Source organism: Bufo bufo, chromosome 3, assembly GCF_905171765.1.
Source record: "Bufo bufo chromosome 3, aBufBuf1.1, whole genome shotgun sequence".
NCBI lineage: Eukaryota > Metazoa > Chordata > Amphibia > Anura > Bufonidae > Bufo > Bufo bufo.
In genome coordinates this window covers 16,372,864-16,399,859 of record NC_053391.1, presented here as the reverse complement: position 1 = coordinate 16,399,859, position 26,996 = coordinate 16,372,864, and the positions used below count along the sequence as shown (strand labels likewise).

Sequence of the window (26,996 nt, the reverse complement as noted above, 5' to 3'; positions counted from 1 at the left end):
ACATGCGTAACCTGTCCCGCAGCAGACAGGTGAGGATCTTACATTAGCCCCCCTTGAGAAGGCGGCTCAGAAGACTCCAAGCGAGCTTTCCCCGGATTATCCCGGTGGAAGGCTGCCACCAACTCATCCGCATGCACCTGACGAGCAGGTACCCAACATCTCTCCTCTGGACCAAAACCCTTCCAGTCTACCAAGTATTGGAGAGACCTCTGGACAAAACGAGAGAGTCCAAAATCCTGTTCACCTCGAACTCTGGCACCCCTTGGACCTCCAACGGGAGTGGAGTCTGAATGAAGGGGCGGAGTTGGCGGCCGATTTGAGAAGTGATACATGAAAGGTGTTCACTCCTCAAATCGATGGTGGAAGAGCAACCTTGTACGTAACTCGGTTGATCTTTTGTGTCACCGGGTATGGACCAATAAATCGAGGACCCAACTTGGAAGATGCCTGACGCAGCGGAATGTTCCGGGTTGAGACCCACACCTGATCTCCCACCTTAAACTTTTGCTCTATAGTGCGATGACGATCAGCAAATTTCTTCTGTTGCGCCACCGCACTACGGAGATTCCGCTGAACTGACGACCAAATGGGACGTCTATCCTCGGACCATTGATCCCCCACCAGTGAATCAGTGGAGGGCCCGGCCAGAGAAGAGAGCCTTGGATCCCTGCCCCCTATGCACCTGAATGGAGACATCTTAGTGGAAGCATGCTCAGAGTTGTTATAAGCCACCTCCGTGAAGGGTAGATGAGCAACCCATTCCTCCTGGCAGTCTGACACAAAGCACCAGAGATATTTCTCCAGGGTCTAGTTAGTCCTTTCCGTCTGATCGTTGGTCTCTGGGTGAAAACCGGAAGAGAAAGACACATTTATAACCAACCGGCAGCAGAAAGAACGCCAGAACCAAGAGATGAATTGAACACCTATCTGAAACAATATCATACGGCGCTCCGTGTAATCGAAAGACACGATTCAAAAACGATTTGCCAATTCTCTGGCCGAGGGCAATCCGGGAAGTGGGATAAAATGGGCCATTTTACTAAAACGGTCCACCACTACCCAGATTACTGTACTATTAGAGGACCTTGGCAAGTCTGTGATGAAGTCCATGGAGATGTGAGTCCATGGAGCCTGAGGAATGGGCAATGGGAGCAAAGGACCAGAAGGGGCGGACCGAGACGGTTTACATCGAGCACACACACTACATGCCTGGATGTAGGCCTTAACATCCACGGACATACTGGGCCACCAAACGTGACGTTTAACAAGGGCAAGTGTTTTCTTGACACCCAGATGCCCTGCAGACTTGGAGTCGTGAAGCTATTGGATAACCTTTAACCGAAGGTTAACTGGTACAAACCATCGCCCCTCGGGCTTGTTAGGCAGACTCTCTGCCTGTGAAGGATCGAGAAGAGAGGAATAGTCCTCCAATAACTCTGCGGTCCCTAGGGCGGCCAGAAAACATTTAGTGGGAAGAATAGTCTCTAGCTCAGAGCTCAGGATGGAAGCAGCTGGACAGAGCATCTGCCTTCACATTTTTAGAACCTGGCTTATACGTGAGGCGAAAATTGAAGCGGGTGAAAAACAATGCCCACCGAGCTTGTCGGGAGTTGAGTCTCTTGGCAGTCTCTAGGTACTCTAAATTTTTGTGGTCAGTGTAAACCGTAATGGGATGTTCCGCACCCTCTCTCTAGCCAATGTCTCCACTCTTGAAAAGCCAATTTTACTCCCAGAAGCTCTCTATTGCCGATGTCATAATTACACTCGGCTGGAGAGAGCTTCCGAGTGAAGAAGAAGTTCAGGGATGTAACCTCTCAGGGACAACAGAATACTGTGAAAGAACTGCCCCAACACCAACCTCGGAGGCGTCGACCTTGAGGACAAAAGGTCGAGAAGTGTCTGGATGAGTAAGGATTGGCGCAGTGCAAAAGGCCTGCTTTAGCGTTTCAAAGGCTCTGTCTGCCTCTCCCGCCCACTTTGAAGGATTAGCTCCCTTCTTAGTGAGGTTTGTGAGAGGTACCATTAGCATAGAGAAATTCTTTTTTTTGTTTCAATCATTTTTATTGGCATTTCAATGTAATACACAATACAATAAAGATGCATTACAATTCTTGCATTGTCAGTTGAGTTGTTTATAACAAATATAGTACAGTGACATAACCATTGTCAAAGTAAACAAAATTCCATAGATGACATCCATGTTAAAGCCTATTCAGCCCGTAAGCCGAAACCTTTATGTTTTCCGAACCATAGGCCCCCGCTGTAGAAGCATGCGAAAAGAGTATCCACCACCTCCCCATTACACTCGACCTACTTTATAATCTGAAAATTTATTCTTTATTGTTTATTGGTTGTCCAACGCTCACATGAATCTGTATCTGCTAATTAAATTTCAAGGTAAGTTTCAGGGAATGTTTTCCCTCTTTCCTTCCCATCACTTTTTGCAATGTGGAGATGACATCCATACTTGCCACACTTTCAAGAATTTTTGAAAAGTGCCATTCCCTAAGGCTATAATTCTTTCATAGGCAAAGGTAGTATTAATTGCTGACACTAGGTCTCTCAGATGTGGAATATCCCGAGATTTCCATCTCTGCAATAGCATCAATTTAGCCTGGACACAGATAACACAAACCAATTTCCTGTTTTCCGCATGGAGATCCGCCACTCCAATCAGTAGTAGAACAAGTTGCGGTGACCATACCAACCTCTGTGGGAACAGTAGGCTCAACATCTTTCCACATGCCTCCCAGTACTCTGAAATCAATGGGCATTGCCAGAGAATGTGAAGAAGCGTCCCTCTTCCTCCACATCCCCTCCAACACTCGTCGGACACCCCCTCATACATATGTTGCAATTTTTCTGGAGTATAATACCAATGCAAGATTGTTTTTAAAGCTGATTCTACGTGAGAGGAGCACTGCAAATGAGAATGGATCACTCTGATTGATCTCTGCCAATCTTTCTCAGTTATGCTGATATTCAAAGACCTTTCCCATTTACGCATGGGGTGAGATTTTTTAAATTGGATTGGCTGAAGTAATGCCTCATATAGTGTCTTAATCCCTTTAAAATTACCCGAGATAAATGTCATGCCTATTCGATTGTAATTCAGATTGGCAGGACGAAGTGCTTGTAGCAAATGTCTAATTTGTAAGTATTTAAAAAAATCTGACTTGGGAACCAATAACTGTTCCTGCAATGCTTGGAAGGTTTTCAGCGTTCCATTCTCATACAATAGTTCAATTGTACCCTCAGTCCTCAAAACCCACCCTGAGAGATCCACGTGTGGAAGTAAGGCTTTTATGAAAGAAAATGGCAGTGATATCACTGTAGGCGGGTGTCCCTCATTATCTATACTATGAAATTGTTGCCAAGCTGAAACAGATGCAACAATTATCGGGTTCATATTCTTAGGGATCTGAATGCTCCAAAAAGGTAAATGGAATAAGTCTGGCAAACTAAACGGAGCCGCCTGTGCTTGTTCTATTTGCACCCAAGGGATTTCCAATAGTTCTCGTTTCCAGCTTCTAAGCATGGATACCAAAGTGGCCAGGTAATACGCTTTCATGTCTGGAACCGCGAGGCCACCCCTATCTCTGGGTCTCTGAATAATATTTTTAGCCACCCTTGGTTTCTTGTTTTTCCATATATATTTGGATATTATGAGTTGCACTTTGCTAAAAAACCTTTTTGGTAGCGGAATGGGGACCGTACGGAATAGGTATAGAAAACGGGGGAGGATAAACATTTTAAAAGCAGCAATCCTACCTAACCATGATGTTTCATGCTTATGGAAATTGTCTAGGTCTTTACCTACTTCTGTTAGTAGGGAATCATAGTTAAGACTATACAGTTTGGACAACGAGGGAGTCATACTAGTTCCCAAATATTTAATACTGTCTGTACACCAGTCAAAGTCCCATTTCTCTTTAAAGGACCTAGTTAAGGTGTCCGGGATATTGATCGGCAATGCCTGTGTCTTGGAGGAATTTAAATGGTAGTATGATATGTTTCCATATATTTCTATTTGGCTCATAACCGCTGCTAAGGACGTTTCTGGATATGATAGAGTCAATAAAACGTCATCTGCGTAAAGTGAAATTACATGCTCCTGGCTTCCAATCATAACCCCCGGGATGAGGGGGTCCATTCTTATAGCTTGAGCTAATGGTTCCATGGCTATAATAAAGATCAAAGGGGACAGTGGGCAACCCTGTCTAGTGCCGTTTGTTAAACTAAACGACTCTGACAAGGCCCCATTTACATATACCCTAGCCGTGGGGTTACTATATAAGGCCTCTATTGCGGACATGATTGGGCCACTAAATCCCATGCTCGAGAGCACCGAGAATGCGAATGACCATCTTATTCTGTCAAACGCCTTCTCGGCGTCTAAAGCCAGAACCAACATAGGACTCTTCTGCTGTTTGACTTGGTGGAAAATGCCCAGCATTCTCCTAGTGTTGTAATAGGACTGGCGGGTTGAGACGAAACCGGTTTGGTCAGTGTGAATTATGGAAGGGAGTATTGCAGCTAACCTAGCCAGAAGTTTAGCATAGATTTTAATATCTTGGTTTAATAAAGATATGGGCCTAAAGTTTTGGGGTTTATCCGCTGGTTTACCCGGTTTTGGTAAAGTGATGATAGTGGCTTGTAAGTTTTCTTCAGGGAAATTACCAGAGTTCAGGGCGGATTGGCAAAAGTCCCGTAGGAAGGGGCTTAAGATGTGTGAGAGCTTTTTATAGTAATGACTCGCAAACCCGTCTGGGCCAGGGGCTTTATCTTGAGGCAAAGATGTTATCACTCGTTCGACCTCCTCAGTTGTTATGTGAGTATTGAGGGTGCAGAGTTGCTCCCTGGTTAGAGTAGGTAAATTAAGAGTATTAAGGTATCCTCTTATCTTGGTGATCAGGTCTGGGGGAGATGGAGTTGAGTCCTTCAGATTATAAAGATCATGGTAATAGGTCTGAAACCCCTCTGCTATATCTAATGGGGAATACATTTTTGTTTGTGTACTAGGATGTAAGAGATACGGTATTCTACTTTTTATTCGTTTTGCCTTAAGGCTGGCCGCTAGAAGTTTCCCTGCTTTATTTCCCTGGGAGTAATAGCGTGCCTTAGATTTCCGGAGCCCTTTTTCAAAGGTTTCTAACATGTGATTCCTCAGATCCTGCCTAATCTGTTTTAGGGCTTCCATATTGGAGGGTGAGGGATTATTCTTATTCCTATCTTCCAATTGTTTCAATTTGTCGAGCAACTGTGTTATGGTCTCTTCTAATTTCCTCTTTCGCACCGCCCCCTGTTGGATGAACGTCCCTCTTATAAATGCCTTATGGGCATTCCATAGTACCACCGGATTAGTATCCTCTAGTTTATTAAGACGGAAAAATTCTTTCAGGTCAGATTCAATACGCTGACCATGCTGTGGACAAGATAATAAGATGGGGTTGCTCCTCCAAAGATATCTTGGGGAGTAATTGTTTTCTTCTGACAATTTCATTGTTATTACAGCATGGTCAGACCACTTAATCTGCCCTATTCCTGCATCCATAACCTTTGTCAGTGTCTCCCTTTCTATCAAGAACATATCAATGCGGGAATAAACATTGTGTACCCCTGAATGAAACGTAAAATCCCTATCTGATGGGTGTTTAATACGCCAAATGTCAAACAATTCTGCTTTCCACAGAGAAATTCTTAATAAACTTGCGGTAGAAGTTGGCAAAGCCTAAGAAATGCTACAGTCCCTTCAGATCATTAGGCCGAGGCCAATCCAATACAGCAGAAAGTTTTGATTGATCCATAGCCAGTCCCCTTTCTGAGATAATGTACACCAGAAAAGGCAATTCCGTTACCTCAAACAGACACTTCTCTAGTTTGGCAAAGAGGCGGTTCTCCCTTAGTTTCTGGAAAGCCTGACACACGTGTCTCCGATGAGACACCAGATCCGACGAGTAGATTAGTATGTCGTCTAAATAGACAACAACAAATCTACCTAAGAAATCCCTGAGGACATCATGAACTCCTGTAAGAGCGCAGGAGCATTACAGAGACCAAAAGGCATAACGAGATACTTGTAATGCCCGTCCCTGGTGTTGAATGCGGTCTTACATTCAATCACCTTCTCTGACGCGTACCAAATTATATGCACCCCTCAAATCGAGTTTGGTGAAGATCCGGGCCCCTGCCACCTGAGAAAACAAATCGTCAATCAGAGGCAGAGGGTACCGATTCTTCACCGTGATCTGATGGAGGGCGCGAAAGTCGATGTAGGGTCTCAAGCCCGGCTCCAGCAGGGGAAGTGGATGGACGAATGAAACCCTTCTCGAGATTCTCTTTAATATAATCACGCTGGGCCTGAATCTCAGGCCCAGTGAGATTATATAGATGTCCCCGGGGTGGCATAGTTCCTGGCAACAGATCTATGGGACAATCATATGACCTATGGGGAGGTAACACATCAGCCCCCTGTGGACCGAACACGTCCTGGAAGTGATGGTAATGCTGGGGTAATGTACTTAATACTTCCGTGGAGGCTAGTGGCAACTCAGGACATATGCACGGAGTGAGTCATTCAGTACTCCACCGGCAAACCTGACCTCAAAGCCAGTCCACTATCGGATTATGGAGTCTCAACCAAGGGAGACCCAAAATCACAGGAGTGGATGGCATGACCAGGACAAAAAGGCTTAAGGTCTCCCGATGATCAGCCCCCACTCTTACCTGCATCCCGGGTGTCATCCACACTGCATGACCCTCCTGGAGAGGAGATCCATCAATAGCGGTCACCGACAGGGTGGTCTATGGCTGGATAAGCGGGATGCCAAGTCGATGAACCAAGACTGAGTCCATAAAATTCCCTGCTGCCCAAGAATCAATCAGGGCAGAAAACACATGGACTTTGTCTTGCCAAAGTAGTGAAATAGGTATCATCACTTGAGTTGGAGGAGGGATAATAGCACCTAGGAGGATCTCGTTTATGCCCCCTAGGTACATTCGTTTCCCGCCGACAGGTCTTAAGAAGATGTCCTGCTTTTCCACAAAACAGGCACAGACCTTTCTGTTGGCGACGAGCTCGTTCCACTTGTGTAAGATGGGAGAACCCAACCTCCATTGGCTCTTCTGCTGGCTTGGTGGCCCCTAGATGTGGCCGTGAAGGTGTAAAGCGAGTTGACCGTTCTACCCACCTCTCACGGATCCGTCTGTCAGCATTGATTGCCTGGGAGATGGTCATCTCCAATGAGACAGGAGTGGGTAAGGCTAGAAGAAGATCCCGGACTGCATCAGAAAGTCCCAGCCGGAAACGATGGCGTAGGGCTGCGTCGCCCCAGGTGGTGAAATCTGCCCATCGCCTGAATTCCGTGGCATATTTTTCAGCAGGGCGGCGACCTTGCTGAATATGCTCGAGATGGTTCTCGGCAGTACGGGTAAGATCCGGGTCATCGTAGATAACGGCCATGGCCTCAAAGAAAGCTTCGACTGACGAATGAGCGGCGTAGTCCTAGGGCAAATTAAACGCCCAACGTTGGGGATCTCCATGCAGCAAGGACATTATGATCCCAATCCTCTAACTGGTATTGCCGGAATCTATCGGCCACAACTGGAAATTTAAAAGACAGGAGTCCCTGAAGTTTAGGAATTCCTGTCTATTTCCTGTGAAGGAGTCAGGCAGTGGAATCTTCGGCTCCACTTGGTGTCTTGCGATCGTGATGGGTAACGTGGAGGTTCCTTGGAGCAGCTGCTGAACCTCCCCCATCAAATTAGACAGTTGCTCCTGGATTTGAGCTGCAGCAACTGACGGCACATTCGGGCGTCGTTGGGTTAACTATATTAACTGCTCCTGTTAACTCAGTTAGCTGCTGCTGGATTCTTTCCATGGCAACTGTTTGTTGGGCCCACTGTTCTGTGATGCAAGGCACCAACAAAACAGACCAGTGAGCTAATATCAGGCAAACAAAACAAAGGGAAGCCAGGAGTAGTCCCGATCCGTGCATAAGTACTTGTGTAACTTGCCAAGTGAACGGATGCGACATGGAAAATCCCGGGTCCTGGGTCCCACTGGAACGGACGAAGTCCAAGCAAACTTTATTCAGCAGCAAGCAGTACTGACCTGCACCTGGATGAGGGAAGATAACAGTGGGCACTGACCGACCTGGGAGGCCACCTTTTATGTGCCTGCTAACAAATCCCAGGGCGCCAAGTGTCCACTCCCCATAGGTCATGATCCTGCCCTACACTTGTGTACAAGGCTTTGGTCGGTCATTAGTTAATTAGACCAATGCCGGCCCCCTAATCTGCTTTGAACTTGCGGCCAGGTGCTATTCCCTTCGCTGGTCGGCGAAGCGCATAAGAAGCATGTACACACGACTGCGTATCCCCTTGCGAATCCATTTTCGAATGTAAATGCGGATGCACGACAGGCTCTGCGAGAGTGCGCAAGCGAGTCGACATGGACACCGGAATGGAATCCGCAACAGGCACCGGAGACAAGCTCGGCCGCAGCGTACTGCCACTAGCCCGGCCAAGCTGTCCCCGAAAGCCATGCGGTCTTCCCCTCCGGCGTACATGCGAACGCATCCCCGCGTCGGTTCGCGAAGAGGTCGGAGCTGGTGTATCAATGGAGACACGTGTAACCTGTCCCGCAGCACCATGAAGACCCTTTTTGGTCACACCGGAGTGCGAGACAGGTGAGGATCTTACAGATATCCAAAATCAACAGGACAAAAAATTATGATTTCTCTCTATTGAAATTAATTTGATGTTCCTTTACACTCCTCAGCGAGCGGCCCGATGTCCTATCAGCTGCCAGGAGTAGATGAGTAATTAATTATTGTATAGGAAAAAGACTGCAAGGGGGTGGAAGGTGCCAGCTGCATCAGCTCGAACAGAAACCGGACATGTGTCCACTGCGGCCCAAGCCAAGATTTAGAGGTTTAAAGGGTAGGTGTGTTTATATGGAGAACCACAAATGTGTGTATGTATATAAAGTAACTGTAGACAAAACACTTGTCACTGAGCCTAAGGTGTTTCCGGGGTTATCTAGATTAGTAAACCCAGTTGAAGTATTTGTAGTACCCCATTAGGCGATTCTGTATTAATAGATGGGGTGAAACTGAGGATTCACTAAGAAGATTACAGCACAGCTTCCAAGAGTGTCTAGGTCTCTGGAGAACCCATCCTGTGTAATACTTTATTTCTCTGCACACTAGCTGTTGAGTCCCTCCCATAATGGCTAATTTTCACTATAAAGGCAGAAGGTATCACAAAAACAAAAAGAAGGAAAAAACAAATCTAAGAATTAATCTAAGGTTACTCATGGTACTACTCCACTTACCTGCCTACTGATAACAACTGGAGTTGGCATTAGAACGTGAAAGGCAAAAGCAAAAAGAAAGTTGCATCAGATCCCAAAACACACTTACAGTGAGGAACAGAAGTATCTGAACTCCGTGCGATTTTGCAAGTTCTCCCACTTAGAAATCATGGAGGGGTCTAAAATTCACATTGTAGGTGCATTCCTACTCTGAGAGACAGAATAAAAAAAATAAAAAAAATCAGGAAATCACATTGTATGATTTTTAAAGAATTTAATTGTCTTGCACTGCTGAACATAAGTATTTGAACACCTAAGAAACAGCAAGAATTCTGGCTCTCAAAGACCTGTTACTGTGCCTTTAAAAAGTCCACCTCTACCCCACTCAATCTAACTTATTAGCACCTTAGTAGCACGTGTCTGAGCTCTTTAAAGACCCCTTTCCCCCTGTCCACCCCATAGTCAGTCAGATGCCAACTACTACCATGGGCAAGACCAAAGAGCTGTCAAAAGACAGAGACAAAATTTTGGACCTCCACAAGGCTGGAAAGGGCTACGGGGCAATTGCCAAGCAGCTTGGTGAAAATAGATCAACTGTAGGAGCAATTGTTAGAAAATGGAAGAGGCTAAAGACGACTGTCAGTCTCCCTCGGACTGGGGCTCCATGCAAGACCTCACCTTGTGGGGTATCACTGATGATAAGAAAGGTGAGGAATCAGCCCAAAACTACAAGGGAGGAGCTGGTCAATGACTTGAAAAGAGCTGGGACCACAGTTTCAAAGGTCACTGTCGGTAGAACACTACGCCGTCATGGTTTCAAATCATGCATTGCACGGAAGGTTACCCTGCTCAAGTCATCACATGTCCAGGCCCGTCTTAAGTTTGCCAATGACCATCTGGATGATCCAGAGGAGGCATGGGAGAAAGTCATGTGGTCAGATGAGACCAAAGTAGAACTTTTTGGTCTAAACTTCACTCGTCGTGTTTGGAGGAAAAAGGATGAGTTGCATCCCAAAAACACCATCCTTACTGTGAAGCATGGGGGTGGTAACATCATGTTTTGGGGGTGCTTTTCTGCGAAGAGGACAGGACGACTGCACTGTATTAAGAAGAGGATGAATGGGGCCATTTATTGTGAGATTTTAAGCAACAACCTCCTTCCCTCAGTCAGAGCATTGAAGATGGGTCGTGGCTGGGTCTTCCAACATGACAACGACCCGAAGCACACAGCCAGGATAACCAAGGAGTGGCTCCGTAAGAAGCATATCAAGGTTCTGGAGTGGTCTAGCCAGTCTCCAGACCTAAATCCAATAGAACATCTTTGGAGGGAGCTGAAACTCCGTGTTGCTCAGCAACAGCCCCGAAACCTGACAGATCTAGAGGAGATCTGTGTGGAGGAGTGGGCCAAAATCCCTGTTGCAGTGTGTGCAAAGCTGGTCAAGAACTGCAGGAGACGTATGACCTCTGTAATTGCAAACAAAGGCTTCTGTACCAAATGTTAACACTGATTTTCTCAGGTGTTCAAATACTTATGTTCAGCAATACAAGACAAATACATTCTTTACAAATCATACAATGTGATTTCCTGAATTCTTTTTAAAAATTCTGTCTCTAAGAGTGGGAATGCAGCTACAATGTAAATTTCAGACCCCTCTATGATTTCTAAGTGGGAGAACTTGCAAAATCACAGGGTGTTCAAATACTTCTGTTCCTCACTATATATAGAACAGGACTTCATGGTCTGAGAATATGGAGATTCCTTTAAAAAGAGAGTTAGAGGTTTGCAACCCAGCCCATTGCATCTTATCTTGCGAAAGAGGTAGAGCTTAGCAGCAGTAAATAGATGGGCCTCCTCCTTTGGGAGCAAGAGATACCTGGACCAAAATGATAAGTCATCTTCTTGAAGAAAGTACAGCTCCAGAAGAGCAGTCATTGGGGTTCCTGAAGCTTAGTGATGGAGGGTGATGAGGGACCTTAACAGATGCAATGTGCTCAGAAGAACCCCAAGCTGAAGTCAACTGGTACTGCAAGTGTAACGTCCCAGAGTTATGTTCCGAAACTCTTTTACCCTGCTACAACCTGTTAAGTGTATTTACATCGTCATCCTGTGTAATTTTACATCAGATTCTCTCAAATGTGCATTGAAATCCTTGTTAAATGTATTTTCTGTAATTTCTATGTTCACCAGCAGGTGGCAGCAATGTGTTTAGCAGGGACTTAGACAGTTTAGTGTTTCTGAACTGGAATAGTACATTCCAGTTTAGCTCCCCCTCTATGAGCAGAAGTGGGCTGGCCCATGTCCTGCCTCTGGGGAGGAAAGGAAGTTAAGTTAGTGTGCCAGCCACCCCGGCTAGGGGAAGGCTGTGTCTGTAGGAGCTCCCAGTTCTAGGGATCCAAAGGCAGGATCTTGTCTTGGTTGAGACAATTGATCATCATTCCCATCCTGAGCCTTGTAGCCTCAGCAGGTGAAATCAAGCAGCCACCTCCAGTATTCCAGGAAGAAGCATACCCTGTGAGCACAACTGTGAGTACCGTCCAGAGACCAGGAGAAGCTAAATTCCTCCTCAGCTAGTCAGTCCCCAATACAGCAGAAGATAGTAAGCGCAGAAGATATTAATTCCTGCCACATTACAGAGCCACAAGCAGACGACTTATCCTGCAAAGAGCTCCAGACACATGATAGAAGCAGAAGACAGATCCCTGCCACACATTGCCAATATCTGCTGGGACCCAAGACTATTGCTGTATCTCACTTGGATGAAAGCTGCATATAGTAAAGACAAGTTTGAACTTTATTCCAAGTCTGGATCTCAATTATTGCTGCAAATCCCTCAATTACTCCTACTAGCAACACACTCATTTTGTTGCAGGTGAGCCGAGATCCAGGAGTCCAGCCGTGCCAAGGTAGGAGACACCGTTGACACCATTACCACTACCAGACAGAGACATTACACCACTCTGGCATTCCTAACCTGGTACGTGAGTTACAACACCTTAAAGGGCCCTGTGACTGTACCCTGCGCACACTGCAATTGGCGTCATAAACAATACTATAAACTATCATTTACACCTGACCCAGCCATTGCATATTATTGGCATCAGAGTGCATTTTCCCAATCCGGCTTACTGCATATTTTGGCGTCACTGGAACAGGATCAAGCTGTGTGCCAACAGGATACGAACTGAATTGTGTGCCAACAGAACCGGATCCAATCGTGTGCTTAACTGGACCACAGGCCATCCACCATCAGGGTGTTCCTGTGGGTTGAGGTAATAGTGAGGGTCCCCATAGGGATAGTGGGGTCCCTCGCGTTTGTCCTCCCCTTCACTCTGTCTTTTCTCCCATTCTTTATACATGTTTGTTTGTATCGTTGTTTGTCTAAAGTGGGTGGATCATTGACTATTTAAAAATAATATTAAAAGTTAAGTTTTAGTCATGCTTACTGTGATCTATTTACATTGTCATCCTGTGTAATTTTACATCACATTCTCTCAAATGTGTATTAAAAACCTTGTTAAATGTATTTGCTGTAATTTCTATGTTCACCAGCAGGTGGCAGCAATGTGTTTAGCAGGGACTTAGACAATTTAGTGTTTCTGAACTGGAATAGTACATTCCAGTTTAGCTCCCCCTCTATGAGCAGAAGTGGGCTGGCCCATGTCCTGCCTCATGGGGAGGAAAGGAAGTTAAGTTAGTGTGCCAGCCACCCCGGCTAGGGGAAGGATGTGTCTGTAGGAGCTCCCAGTTCTATGGATCCAAAGCCAGGATCTTGTCTCGGTTGAGACAATTGATCATCATTCCCATCCTGAGCCTTGTAGCCTCAGCTGTTGAAAGCAAGCAGCCACCTCCAGTATTCCAGGAAGAAGCATACCCTGTGAGCACAACTGTGAGTACCGCCCAGAGACCAGGAGAAGCTAAATTCCTCCTCAGCTAGTCAGTCCCCAATGCAGCAGAAGATAGTAAGCGCAGAAGATATTAATTCCTGCCACATTACAGAGCCACAAGCAGACGACTTATCCTGCAAAGAGCTCCAGGCACATGATAGAAGCAGAAGATAGATCCCTGCCACACATTGCCAATATCTGCTGGGACCCAAGATTATTGCTGTATCTCACTTGGATGAAATCTGCATATAGTAAAGACAAGTTTGAACTTTATTCCAAGTCTGGATCTCAATTATTGCTGCAAATCCCTCAATTACTCCTACTAGCAACACACTCATTTTGTTGCAGGTGAGCCGGGATCCAGGAGTCCAGCCGTGCCAAGGTAGGAGACACTGTTGACACCATTACCTCTACCAGACAGAGACATTACACCACTCTGGCATTCCTAAGGCTACTTTCACACTAGCGTTTGGGTGTCCGCTTGTGAGCTCCGTTTGAAGGCTCTCACAAGCGGCCCCAAACGGATCCGTCCAGTCCTAATGCATTCTGAGTGGAGGCGGATCCGCTCAGAATGCATCAGTCTGGCACCGTTTGTCCTCCGCTCAGCAGACGGACACCTGAACGCTGCTTGCAGCGTTCGGGTGTCCGCCTGGCCGTGCGGAGGCAAACGGATCCGTCCAGACTTACAATGTAAGTCAGTCAATGGGGACGGATCCGTTTGAAGTTGACACAGTATGGCTCAATTTTCAAACGGATCCGTCCCCCATTGACTTTCAATGTAAAGTCAAAACGGATCCGTTTGCATTATCATGAACAAAAAAAAAATAAATTATTATATTATTTTTTTTGGTTCATGGTAATGCAAACGGATCCGTTCTGAACGGATCTAAGCGTTTGCATTATAGGAGCGAATCCGTCTGTGCAGATACCAGACGGACCCGCTCTGAACGCAAGTGTGAAAGTAGCCTTACCTGGTACGTAAGTTACAACACCTTAAAGGGCCCTGTGACTGCGCACGCTGCAATTGGCATCACGAACAATACTATAAACTATCATTTACACCTGACCCAGCCATTGCATATTATTGGGATTTCACAAAACAATTAGGGCTGTGAAAACCTCATAAGAAACCCACCACCTAGACCAAGGATCGGCAACCTCCGGCACTCCAGCTGTGGTGAAACTACCACTCCCAGCATGTACACTTGCTAGACTGTTGTTAGTACTCCCATATAAGTGAATGGAGCATGCTGGGAGTGAAAGTTTCACCACAGCTGGAGTGACGAGGTTGCTGATCCCTGACCCATCCAGGTTTAGTGGGACACCAACAAGAGATTTGGCTCAGTGACTGGTTGTTTTAGATTTACATCAGTATTTGTGAACAGGTCAGGGTGAGGATGCCCGGGAGTAAGAGATAAGTAAATACTGTCCTTTTTAGATCATCTGTGGTCCGATTTAGGGGTTTGAATACACTTCGGGGGTTCTTTTTAATAACCTTTTTATCTCTTTAGAAAAATAAATTGTAGGAGGTTCTTACCAAGAAGATTGTTTTTTTATTTACCAGGATCTTACCAATGTAAAAAGGTTGGGGACCTCTGACCTAAACCAATAAATCTATCAAAATTTACAAGAGACGATGCTGAGAAATGCACGTTACCTGATGGACCACAAATATTGTGTAGTGCAGCTGTTGGCGTTGCAGGAAGGGGTGAAGGTAGTAGAGCAAGCTTCGGAGGTGAGACTCTCTGTTCCTGTGTGGTATAATTATAGCTGTGCGGTACCTTCCAAAGCAGTGCCTGGGGCTGAAGCTACCTCCAGACGTCACATAGCGGTTCTTCATCTGGATCTTCTTCAAACTTGGCGGCTTGTTGAGCGTTATGGTTAAAGGACCAACTAAAAAGAAGAAAGCCCAAGTCACAACCAAAGAAACCTAGAACGGGTAGTCAAACCCTGGGCTCCACGCTTGGTCAGTAGTGATGGACAAACATCGGCCAGGACGTTTCGCGAACGCGCGTTCGCAATGGGCCCTATTCACATTAATTGCAGGCGAACCTTAAAAACCTTCAGGACATATTTGCAGCCACCAAATACTTACTAGAAGTGCACAAATAGTGCCACAACATGGACAGTGACATACCAGAGGGGGATCAATGGCAAAAATTCCCAGAAAAAATATGTATTTTAATCAGGAGCCATTTTTATGCGTCTTAAAGGGAAACTCTAAAATGTGCCTTGCTGGAGCCTAGAAAAATATTATTTTAGGCCATGGGAGTACAGGCCCCAAAAATTAGGCATTCACCTGACAGAAAAGAACAAGAACAAGTGATTATGTGGCTGGAGGTACATTAGGCGGTCACTGGCTAAACATTTTACTGTAGGCCAGTACAGGCCCCAAAAATTAGGCATTCACCTGACAGAAAAGAACTTGTGATGATGTGGCTGGATGTACAATAGGCGGTCGCTGGATACAAATTTTACTGTAGGACACTGGAGTAGAGGCCCCAAAAAGTAGGCATTTACCTGACAGAAAAGGCCCTTTATGCTGCTGTATGAAAAGCAATGGAGCGGGGCGCAGCCTTAGCGAAATGCGGCTTGACTTAGGGGGAAGAAAGTGGCGGATAGAGGTAATTTGAAGAGAGTGGAGTGTTCCAGTAGGAGAAAGGAAGGCAGGGATCTCAAGTCTCCCGGAGGTTGAGATCCTTAGGTTGCGCAATGCGCATGCGCGGATGCTTCGATTCACTTGCTGACTCGCTGAGTCGGCTCTTGGTCTGAGTCAGGAAGTTTATTCTTTAAAACCCTGTGGGGGGTAGGGTGTTGTGGCGGGGACGTCTGTGGGTGACGGGGGTACTCAGGTAGTCCAGGAGTTGCTATCTGGTTTGTCGGCGTTGTTAGCGCGGGTAGGTTCTGGGATCGGACAATCGCCTGCGGCGGTGTGGTCGACGGGGGTGCCGGCCTGTTTGGGAGCGGCTGGTCCGGTCGCACAAATCTGTAGCGGGGAGTGGGTCTGGGGATTCTGTGGCAGTACCTGCGGTCATGGCTTCTTCGGCGTCAGTTGCGGCGACCAGTAGTAGTGGTAAGGCGGGTACGGAGGACGTGGTACGGTTGGCGGACTCGGCTAGGGGGAAGTGTATGTATGTATGTTTTGAGGGGCCTTTGGGGGCTCATCTGAAACCAGAGGTGAGGGAGAAGATTTATAGGGACGAATATGTCGAAATCTTTTCACTTTTGCCCCTAGAGAAGTTTAATTTAGATAGGGTCAAGCTGGATGATTGCAAGGAGGAGGAGCGTCGTTGGTATCGACTGATACCGCGTACATTTATGAATTGGTTACAGGCATTTGCAATTTTGGCAAGCGTAGTGGGGGAGAAGGCGCCGAAACATTGTTCTGCGCTTTTTGGATATATGGACTCTATTGGGGAGGCTTATAGGGTGTATGGGGGGGGTGGCGAGGTTGCGTTATGACGAGCAGTTCCGTCAACGCAAGGCTATCTGCCCCAGTATTAGGTGGGATCACAAAGATTCATCTTCTGGATGCGCCTTATGGCGGCCCAGAAGGTGGGTGGTCAACCCTTTCGTGGCGCGTCAGGGGGTACGTCAGCAGCAGAGTCGCCCTCTGGCTGGAAAAAAGGGGTCTCCTGTCAGTTTAATGAGGGGTACTGTAAGTTCCTGTCCAACTGCCGTTTTAAAGAGGACCTTTCACCGAGATACCAGTCCCTAAGTTATGGTAGGCGGAGTCTGCCCTAGCGCTGGCCAATCGCAGTGCAGAGCTCACAGCCTGGGAGGTTATTTTCTCCCAGGCTGTGAGCTCTGCAATGCGATTGGCCAGCGCTAGGGCAGACTCCGCCTACCATAACTTAGGGAACGGAGATACCGGAGGACATAGCAGGAGAACGGAGCGGCGCCCGGGGATAATAGTAAGTGCAGTGAGATCCCCGGGCGCTGCTCTACATGTATGTATACTTAGTTCATAGGGTAAGAATCGGTGAAAGGTCCTCTTTAAGCATGAATGCTCCGGGTGCGGGAGTGCCCATAGTTTCTCCCGGTGTTTTAAGAAGGGAAAGGGGAGGGGACAGGATGCTGTGCAGAAGAGGTTCGACAACGGTGAAGGTGGACGCGATGCTTCCCTTCCTAAATGAGTACCCTGATAGGGCAGCGGCGGAGTTGTTGCGTCAGGGGTTTGTTGATGGTTTTCGTATTCCATGCGCTTTGGTTTTGGGGGGCGGTGTGGTTCGGAACCTGGCGTCCGCGTTGGCGAGGCCTGGGATAAGATTGAGAAGGAGGTTAACGCAGGGCGGGTTGCTGGTCCGTTTGCTGTCCCGCCGTTGCCGGGGTTGCGCGTTTCACCATTGGGGTTGGTTCCTAAGAAGGAGCCGAACAAGTTTCGGCTCATTCACCATTTGTCTTACCCAGCTGGGAGTTCGGTGAATAATGGGATTGATCCGGAGTTATGTTCTGTGTCCTACACGTCCTTTGATGCAGCGGTGGCGTGGGTGCGTCGTTTCGGGCAGGGGGCGCTGCTGGCAAAGACGGATATAGAGGCGGCATTTCGTTTACTGCCTATACATCCGGAGAGCTTTCACTTGTTGGGTTTTGTTTGGGAGGGGCAGTTTTATGTTGATTGCTGTTTGCCGATGGGTTGCGCGATTTCGTGTTAATTGTTTGAGAAGTTCATTTTTGGAATGGGTAGTGAAGCAGGAGGCTGGTTGGAAGTCAGTGCTGCACTATTTGGATGATTTTTTGTTTGTTGGGCCGGGGGGTTCCCAGGTTTGTTCCATTTTATTGCATACGATGGAGTGTGTTGCTGGTGCGTTTGGGGTTCCGTTAGCCCCGGACAAGAAGGAAGGTCCGGCTACGTCAGTGAAGTTTTTGGGTATCGTCATTGACACGGAGCGCATGGAGTGTCGCTTGCCAGAGGATAAGTTGGCGGATTTGGTTAAGTGTCTGGTTTGCGGGGACTTCGGAAAGTGCAGTTGCGAAGGATCCAGTCGGTCTTGGGTAAGCTGAACTCTGCTTGTCGGATCCTGCCTATGGGACGGGTTTTTTGCCGTCGGTTGGCAATGGCGACTGCCGGGGTGGTTGCTCCGTTTCATTTTGTGCGGTTGTCGGCGGAGGTTAGGGCGGATCTGGAGGTTTGGGATTTTTTTTTGTCTCTGTTTAATGGGCGATCTGTGTGGATGGACGGGCCGGTTTCTAATGTCGATGTGGAGCTCTTTACGGACGTGGCAGGGGCGTGTGGTTACGGGGCTTTTTGACGAGGTCAATGGAGTGCGGGGTCGTGGCCAGGTGACTGGCGTGGGGCTGGTTTTCTGACTAACCTGGCCTTATTGGAGTTGTTTCCCATCGTGCTCGCGGTGGAATTATGGGGTGATTGTTTTCGGAACAAGAGGATTCGTTTTTGTTGTGACAACATGGGCGTGGCATGCCCAGTCTGCTAGTTCGCCGCCGGTGATTCGTTTGTTGCAGCATTTGGTGTTGAGGGGTTTGGAGTTGAATGCGTGTTTTGTGGCAGTTCAGGTGTTGAGAATTCGGTGGCTGACACTCTCTCGTTTCCAGTGGGATCGTTTTCGTCGACTGGAGCACGGCCGTCCTTGTCCTCAGTGGCTCTGGAGCGTGGCCTTGGGGTCTCGGTTGCGTTGCTTCGACGATCTGTGAGAACAGGTACGTGGTCGGCTTATGCTTCGGTTTGGTCCCAGTGGGAGCGGTTGATTGAGCAGGTTGGGGGTTGTAGTACTGTTGAGGATTTTTGGGTGCTTCTGATTTATATGGTAGGATTGGCGTTTAGCGCGGGTTTGTCTTATTCAGTGGTTTCGAAACGGGTGTCGGCGATATCCTTCTGGTTGCGCATGAGGGGCATGGCGGATGTGTCTAAATGTTTTATGGTGCGCCAGGCATTGAAGGGGTATCGGAGACATGTGTTTACTAGGGATACGCGCCACCTGGTTTCTTTTGAAATATTGAATTTGTTGTGGAGCCAGGTGGGGGTTACTTGTGTGTCACGGTATGAGGTGTGTCTGTTTCGTGCGTTTTTTTCGCTGGCATTTTTTGGGGCTTTCCGAGTGTCTGAGTTGGTGGCAAGAAATAGAAGCGGAGATGGAGGTTTGAGGCGGGGGGGGGGGGATGTGGTGCGATGCCCGGAGGGATTGGATTGTTTTGTGCGTAGATCTAAAACGGATCCGGAGGGGCGGGGGAGACATTTTGTGCTGCGCCCCTTGTGGGGTTCTGTGGTTTGCCCCATCAGATGTCTGGAGGAGTTCTGGGGGGTCCGGCCTGATGTTGAGGGGGCATTGTTCGTGCACTTGGACGGTTCGGCCTTGTCGCGGTATCAGTTTGTGGCAGTTTTTAGGAAGTGTTTGGGACCGGCGGGGTTTCAGGGCCATGGAGTTTGATCGCACTCCTTTCGGATTGGAGCTGCTACCAAGGCTGCTCGGTGGGGCTTGGGGGACGATGTGATTCGGCGTATTGGTAGGTGGGAATCCGATTCTTTCCGTTCTTATGTTCGGCCTCATTTATTGTGACAGGGTGAGTTGTGGGTTAGCCGGTTGGTGAGGCTCGGTGGGGGTTCGGGTATGATAGGTTGCGCTTTGTTAACTGCTGTTTTGTTCATTGGTTGTTCGGTTATGTTTTGTAGTGCCCACCGCGTGCCTGGCTTGGATTTTTGGCCACTCGTATGTTTATTGGGGAGCCCAGAGAGCGGATGTGCAGAGGAACAGCAGGCAGTTGGGTTTTGAGTCTCTTGAGCTTCAGGTCAATAGGGAGGTGGGCCGATTTGTGAAGCGGCATGGTAGGTTTGTGGTTCGACATAAGGACTTGGAGGAGGCTTCCCCTTTGTTTTTGAGATCTGATGGAGTACATCTTAATGACATTGGTATTGGCATGTGGATGTTAGGCCTGCGGGATGGTTTGGAGACTGCTTTGAAGGTGTGGAGGGACGAGCATAGGTGAGGTGACACCTACTGTATGTCGCCTGGTGGCAGTAAAGAAGGGGATCCTGGGAGGCAATATTTTGGTATAGGTGCATGGCTTTATCTTTACGGCGTGCATCTATGAGGTTTTGGTGGTAAATGGAAAACTGGGGACCCTGATGGCGCTAATAGCCTTGCAGGGGTATAAGTCGTGGATTTGGGGCCCTTGGGTCGAAGAGTGCGGCCGAGGGTAAAAAGTGAGTTAAAACATGGACCGGATGCTCAGATTGCCTTCTAGGATCCCTTGGTGTTTTATGGATATATATATATATATATATATATATATATATATATATATATATATATATATATGTTAAAAGTATTAGGTTTAAAGTGGTTATAATATATGTTAAAAGTATGGTATTTTATTTATGGTTGTTTAATAAATTGCCGTTACGGCCTTTACACCAAGTATGGTTGTTGTGTTTTATTGATCGGGGTGGGGGGAAAAAAGGGTAGAGGGTAGGAGCCAGAATCTCTTTCATCCCATGAAGTCAATACAATGAGGAAAAGTAGTATTTTAACACCCTGCGATTTTGCAAGATCTCCCACTTAGAAATCATGGAGGGGTCTAAAATTCACATTGTAGGTGCATTCCCACTCAGAGACAGAATAAATAAAAAACAAAAAAAAACAAACAGGAAATCACATTGTATGATTTTTAAAGAATTTATTTGTCTTGCACTGCTGAACAGAAGTATTTGAACACCTGAGAAACAGCAAGAATTCTGGCTCTCAAAGACCTGTTACTGTGCCTTTAAAAAGTCCACCTCTACCCCACTGATTAATCTAACTTAGTAGCACCTGTCTGAGCTCTTTAAAGAGCTCTTTTTACCAGCTTGGTAAAAATAGATCAACTGCTGGAGCAATTGTAAGAAAATGGAAGAGGCAAAAGACTACTGTCAGTCTCCCTCGGACTGGGGCTCCATGCAAGATCTCACCTCGTGGGGTATCACTGATAAGAAAGGTGAGGAATCAGCACAGAACTACAAGGGAGGAGCTGGTCAATGACATGAAGAGGGCTGAGACCAAAGTTTCAAAGGTCACTGTCAGTAGAACACTACGCTGTCATGGTTTCAAATCATGCATTGCATGGAAGGTTCTCCTGCTCAAGTCATCACATGTCCAGGCCCTTCTGAAGTTTGCCAATGACCATCTGGATGATCCAGAGGAGGCATGGGAGAAAGTCATGTGGTCAGATGAGACCAAAGTAGAACTTTTTGGTCTAAACTTCACTTGTCGTGTTTGGAGGAAAAAGATGGATGAGTTACCCCCAAAGGATGGTGTTCTTGGGATGCGCTTTTCTGCAAAGGGGACAGGACGACTGCACTGTATTAAGGAGAGGATGAATGGGGCCATTTATTGTGAGATTTTAAGCAACAATCTCCTTCCCTCAGTCAGAGCATTGAAGATGGGTCGTGGCTGGGTCTTCCAACATGACAATGACCCGAAGCATACAGCCAGGATTACCAAGGAGTGGCTCCGTAAGATGCATTTCAAGGTTCTGGAGTGGCATGGGCAGTCTCCAGACCTAAATCCAATAGAACATCTTTGGAGGGAGCTCAAACTCAGTGTTGCTCAGCAACAGCCCCGAAACCTGACAGATCTAGAGGAGATCTGTGTGGAGGAGTGGGCCAAAATCCCTGTTGCAGTTTGTGCAAACCTGGTCAAGAACTACAGGAAACGTTTGACCTCTGTAATTGCAAACAAAGGCTTCTGGACCAAATATTAACACTGATTTTCTCAGGTGTTCAAATACTTATGTTCAGCCGTGCAAGACAAATAAATTCTTAAAAAATCATACAATGTGGGAATGCATCTACAATGTGAAATTCAGACCCCTCCATGATTTCTTAGTGGGAGAACTTGCAAAATCGCAGGGTGTTCAAATACTTTTGTTCCTAACTGTACATAAGACAAGGACCATTCTTTTTCTGCGTGGTGGCAGATATGTGTGGGTTGGCATGAGGAAATTCAATTACACGTGGTCGTCAAAGGTGTTGAATTCCTCAGAGATCCAGGTCTCATTCATTTTTAGAAATGTGAGGTAGTCCACACTTTCGTGAGATAGACGAGGGCGCTTATCAGTCATGATCCCCCCTGCTGCACTAAATGTCCTTTCGGATAGGACACTCGACGAGGGGCAAGCCAAGAGTTCCATGGCAAATTGTGCCAGCTTTGGCCACAGGTCAAGCCTGCACACCCAGTAGTCCAGGGGTTCCTCACTTCTCAGAGCGTCCACATCGGCAGTTAACCTGATGTTGTCGGACACCTGTCGGTCTAGGCATTCCCTGAGGCTAGATCCGGAGGGCGGCTCTCGATGGGTTGGCTGCAAGAATGATCTCATATCCGAAGTGACCAACACATCTTCAAACCATCCTCACCAAGTCTGTTCGCATAGGGAGTGTGGGTAAATTGCAGTTTTTCCGGGCAGAGTGTGGCTGTGTCAGAGGGTGGCGGCCAGCTTTCTGTGAGACCAAAGAAGGTAATATTTTGGGAAATGAAGAGCTGATGGATGTAGGAAAGCTTATTGCAAACAGAACTCTAGAAGTCAGGTGAATGGGTATGAGGTTAGAGTAATGAGAGCAGTTAGTGGTAGGGGCTCGGTGATAGAAGTGAGATTAGACAAGGGGGTCCAGGATATGGAAAGAGGTCTCCAGCAGTCCGAAGAAGTAGAGTGGGATAGCAGGTGAGGGTAGGATAGGGCATGAGGCAGCTGAGTGGGTTTAGAGGGCAAAGTTTTAATGTTTAGAAGGAGATCAGCAGATGTGAGATGAAGGGATGGAGAGATAAGGAGGTCATTGCTGAGTGTAGGGGTAATGAAATATTATGTGGGATATGGAAGGAATAATTATGACTACATAAAGCATAGTTCTTTAAAATGTAGAGGGAAAAAATGGCTGATGTACAGTCCGTGGCCAAAAGTTTTGAGAATGACACAAATATTAGTTTTCACAAAGATTGCTGCTAAACTGCTTTTAGGTCTTTGTTTCAGTTGTTTCTGTAATGTAGTGAAATATAATTACACGCACTTCATACGTTTCAAAGGCTTTTATCGACAATTACATGACATTTATGCAAAGAGTCAGTATTTGCAGTGTTTGCCCTTCTTTTTCAGGACCTCTGCAATTCGACTGGGCATGCTCTCAATCAACTTCTGGGCCAATTCCTGACTGATAGCAACCAATTATTTCATAATCACTTCTTGGAGTTTGTCAGAATTAGTGGGTTTTTGTTTGTCCACCCGCCTCTTGAGGATTGACCACAAGTTCTCAATGGGATTAAGATCTGGGGAGTTTCCAGGCCATGGACCCAAAATGTCAACGTTTTGGTCCCCGAGCCACTTAGTTATCACTTTTGCCTTATGGCACGGTGCTCCATCGTGCTGGAAAATGCATTGTTCTTCACCAAACTGTTGTTGGATTGTTGGAAGAAGTTGCTGTTGGAGGGTGTTTTGGTACCATTCTTTATTCATGGCTGTGTTTTTGGGCAAAATTGTGAGTGAGCCCACTCCCTTGGATGAGAAGCAACCCCACACATGAATGGTCTCAGGATGCTTTACTGTTGGCATGACACAGGACTGATGGTAGCGCTCACCTTTTCTTCTCCGGACAAGGCTTTTTCCAGATGCCCCAAACAATGGGAAAGAGGCTTCATCGGAGAATATGACTTTGCCCCAGTCCTCAGCAGTCCATTCACCATAATTTCTGCAGAAGATCAATCTGTCCCTGATGTTTTTTTTGGAGAGAAGTGGCTTCTTTGCTGCCCTTCTTGACACCAGGCCATCTTCCAAAAGTCTTCGCCTCACTGTGCGTGCAGATGCGCTCACACCTGCCTGCTGCTATTCCTGAGCAAGCTCTGCACTGGTGGCACTCCGATCCCGCAGCTGAATCCTCTTTAGGAGACGATCCTGGCGCTTGCTGGACTTTCTTCGATGCCCTGAAGCCTTCTTAACAAGAATTGAACCTCTTTCCTTGAAGTTCTTGATGATCCTATAAATTGTTGATTGAGGTGCAATCTTAGTAGCCACAATATCCTTGCCTGTGAAGCCATTTTTATGCAACGCAATGATGGCTGCACGCGTTTCTTTGCAGGTCACCATGGTTAACAATGGAAGAACAATGATTTCAAGCATCACCCTCCTTTTAACATGTCAAGTCTGCCATTTTAACCCAATCATTCTGACATAATGATCTCCAGCCTTGTGCTCGTCAACATTCTCACCTGAGTTAACAAGACGATTACTGAAATGATCTCAGCAGGTCCTTTAATGACAGCAATGAAATGCAGTAGAAAGTTTTTTTTGGGTTTAAGTTAATTTTCATGGCAAAAGAAGGACTATGCAATTCATCTGATCACTCTTCTTAACATTCTGGAGTATATGCAAATTGTTATTATAAAAACTTAAGCAACAACTTTTCCAATTTCCAATATTTATGTAATTCTCAAAACTTTTGGCCACGACTGTATGATGACTTTTGTTCACTTCTGTGCACTTACTAGTTGCACTTGAAGGTAGATATACAAGTCCAGATAATTGGACAGATTATTGGGAATGAATGTTCCTGAGAATGCTCGTTCCCCATAATCTGCCCGTGTAAAGGTGCCACGAAACACTCGTTCATTGGGTGAAAGAATCGTTAGTGCAGGCACGTAAAGTATCATTTATTGTTGTTGGCACAATCTGCTGCCCAGAAACAATGCAGCTGCATGAGGGCGAGCAATCACAAAAGGGACCACTTGTCCTTATACTGTGGAGGAGATCGTTGCATGTAAATTCAGTGATCACCTCCACTGAACGAGCAGCCGAGTGTCAAGAAGTAACGTTTCCTTTCCAACAATCGGCTTTAGCTTGGCCCATGTAAGTGCACCTTAAGATGTTGCACAGAAATTACCAGATACCTTGGATTTCTACAACTTCTAATGAATGATACCAAGTGTGAAAAAAAGGGTGATGAGGAGCACGTGGTCGAAGCAGAACAGACTCAGAGTTGCAAGAAAATAAAGATATAGATGCTGAAGTGCCCCGGAACAGATCAGCATTTAGGATGTCATGAATACCGTAGCTGACGCAGCACCCATGATGATCAACCAAGCATTACTAAACGTGGGGAAAGAATTGTAAATTTAAAAAAAAAAAAAAAAAACCTTATGTTTTCTCTATATGCTCCTTCCAGAGAGTCGGATGCCCACCAAATCTAATCCAGTCCCGAGGATAGGGAATACATTTTAGGAAGCTAGATAGCCTGTTATTAGAGGGTCTCCTCTGTTCATTATCCTCATTAGTGTTGATCAAGCACCATAGTGCTCGGGTCGAACACCTCGGGATGCTCGGGTACTCTAACGAGCACAATGGAAGCCAATGGGAAAACCCGAGCATTAAAACAGGCAGGGGGTGCTCTGCAGAGGGGAGGGTGTCTGGTTCATAGGAAAAGGTCAAAAATTGATGGTAACACCACCGAAATGGTTCGGGAACAGCATGGGGAGGATGTCTGGATGCATCTTGGACTCTCAGGTCGCTGCTGGGAACCATGTTGTCCAAGTAGTACACCACTTTTACAGACTGACACTAATACGCACAAAACCGAAGATAAAATCGATATTAGAGGAAAAATTGTTAGGAAACATTCTTTCCTGTATATTTACTTGTATCTAAAATGCAAGTGCTACAAAAAATTGCAAGGAAGAGGCATTCCGATAAAACCTGTATATCACATACAGGTACGTGGTCATTGTGGTACAATTGTTCAGGTAATGGGACTCCTACACTCATAAAGACTATGCACTAAGTGAAAGGGCTGCCAGAAATTATAAGGAACCGGCACTCCAATACACCCTTTATTACACATAAAGGAGGGCATCATACACCCTTGAAAAATTATGATTGATGGCCTGCTGGTGACCATCAAAAACATTAGGAGCAAGGGCCTGCTGGCGACCCTCTAAAACATTACGGGCGAGGGCCTGCTGCTGAGCTGACCATCTAAAAGGAGGGGTGAGGATCTGCTCCAGAGCTGACTCTCTAAAACATTAGGGGCTAGTGCCTGCTGCTGATCTGAGCATCGAAAAAATGATGGGCAAGTGCCTGCTGCTGAGCTGACCATTGAAAAAAATTATGGCCAAGTGCCTGCTGCTGAGCTGACCATTGAAAAAAATTATGGGCGAGGGCCTGCTGGTGAGCTGACCCGCTAAAATATTGTAGGTGAGGGCCTGCTGGTGAGCTGACCCTCCAAAACATTACATGCGAGGGCCTTCAGGTAAACTGACCCTCTACAACATTAGGAGCGAGGGCAGACTTATAAGCATGTTGATATGATTGAAGAGGAGGAGGACGAGAAAAGGAAGATTGAACCACATACCCTTTTTTGTGGTGGAAGGGGTGCATGGGAATACAGTGTATTCAGTACATTATAAACTCATTTAAAGTGCCTTTATGTTCAGCCGCTTTCCTCTGGTGGAGTAGAGAAGTCAGGGGCAATCCAGGCCTTGTTCATTTTTATTAGTCAACCTGTCAGCATTTTCAGTTGACAGGCAGATGCGCTTATCAATTATTATGCCCCCAGCAGCACTAAATACCCGCTCTGACAAAACGCTGGTGGCAAGGCAGGCCAGCACCTCCAAGGCGTAGAGCGCCAGTTTGTGCCACGTGTCCAGCTTGGACACTCAGTAGTTGTAAGGCACAGAGGGATCATTGAGGACGCTGCCCCGGTCTGCTACGTACTCCTTCACCATCTTCCAAAACTTTTCTCTCCTTGTGACACTAGGCCGCGCATCAGGGTGAGGGTGAGGGTGCTGGCGGGGTGTCATGAAACTGTCCCAGGCCATGGAGAGTG

The 26,996-nt window shown here is 46.7% G+C and overlaps 2 protein-coding genes across 2 annotated transcripts in view; both read right to left on the bottom strand.

The window, feature by feature from the left end:
- Nucleotides 1–26,996, bottom strand: part of LOC120994388 (beta-1,4-galactosyltransferase 3-like) — a 462,074-nt gene that overhangs the window by 336,552 nt on the left and 98,526 nt on the right. The gene's annotated exons all lie outside the window — the stretch shown is intronic.
- The window catches only part of LOC120994390 (beta-1,4-galactosyltransferase 3-like), a 96,958-nt gene that overhangs the window by 38,695 nt on the left and 31,267 nt on the right, over nt 1–26,996 (bottom strand). Inside the window, exon 3 of the mRNA XM_040422910.1 lies at nt 14,859–15,094. Within this exon, the coding sequence (XP_040278844.1) occupies nt 14,859–15,094 (236 nt within the window). The remainder of the gene's footprint in view (nt 1–14,858; nt 15,095–26,996) is intronic.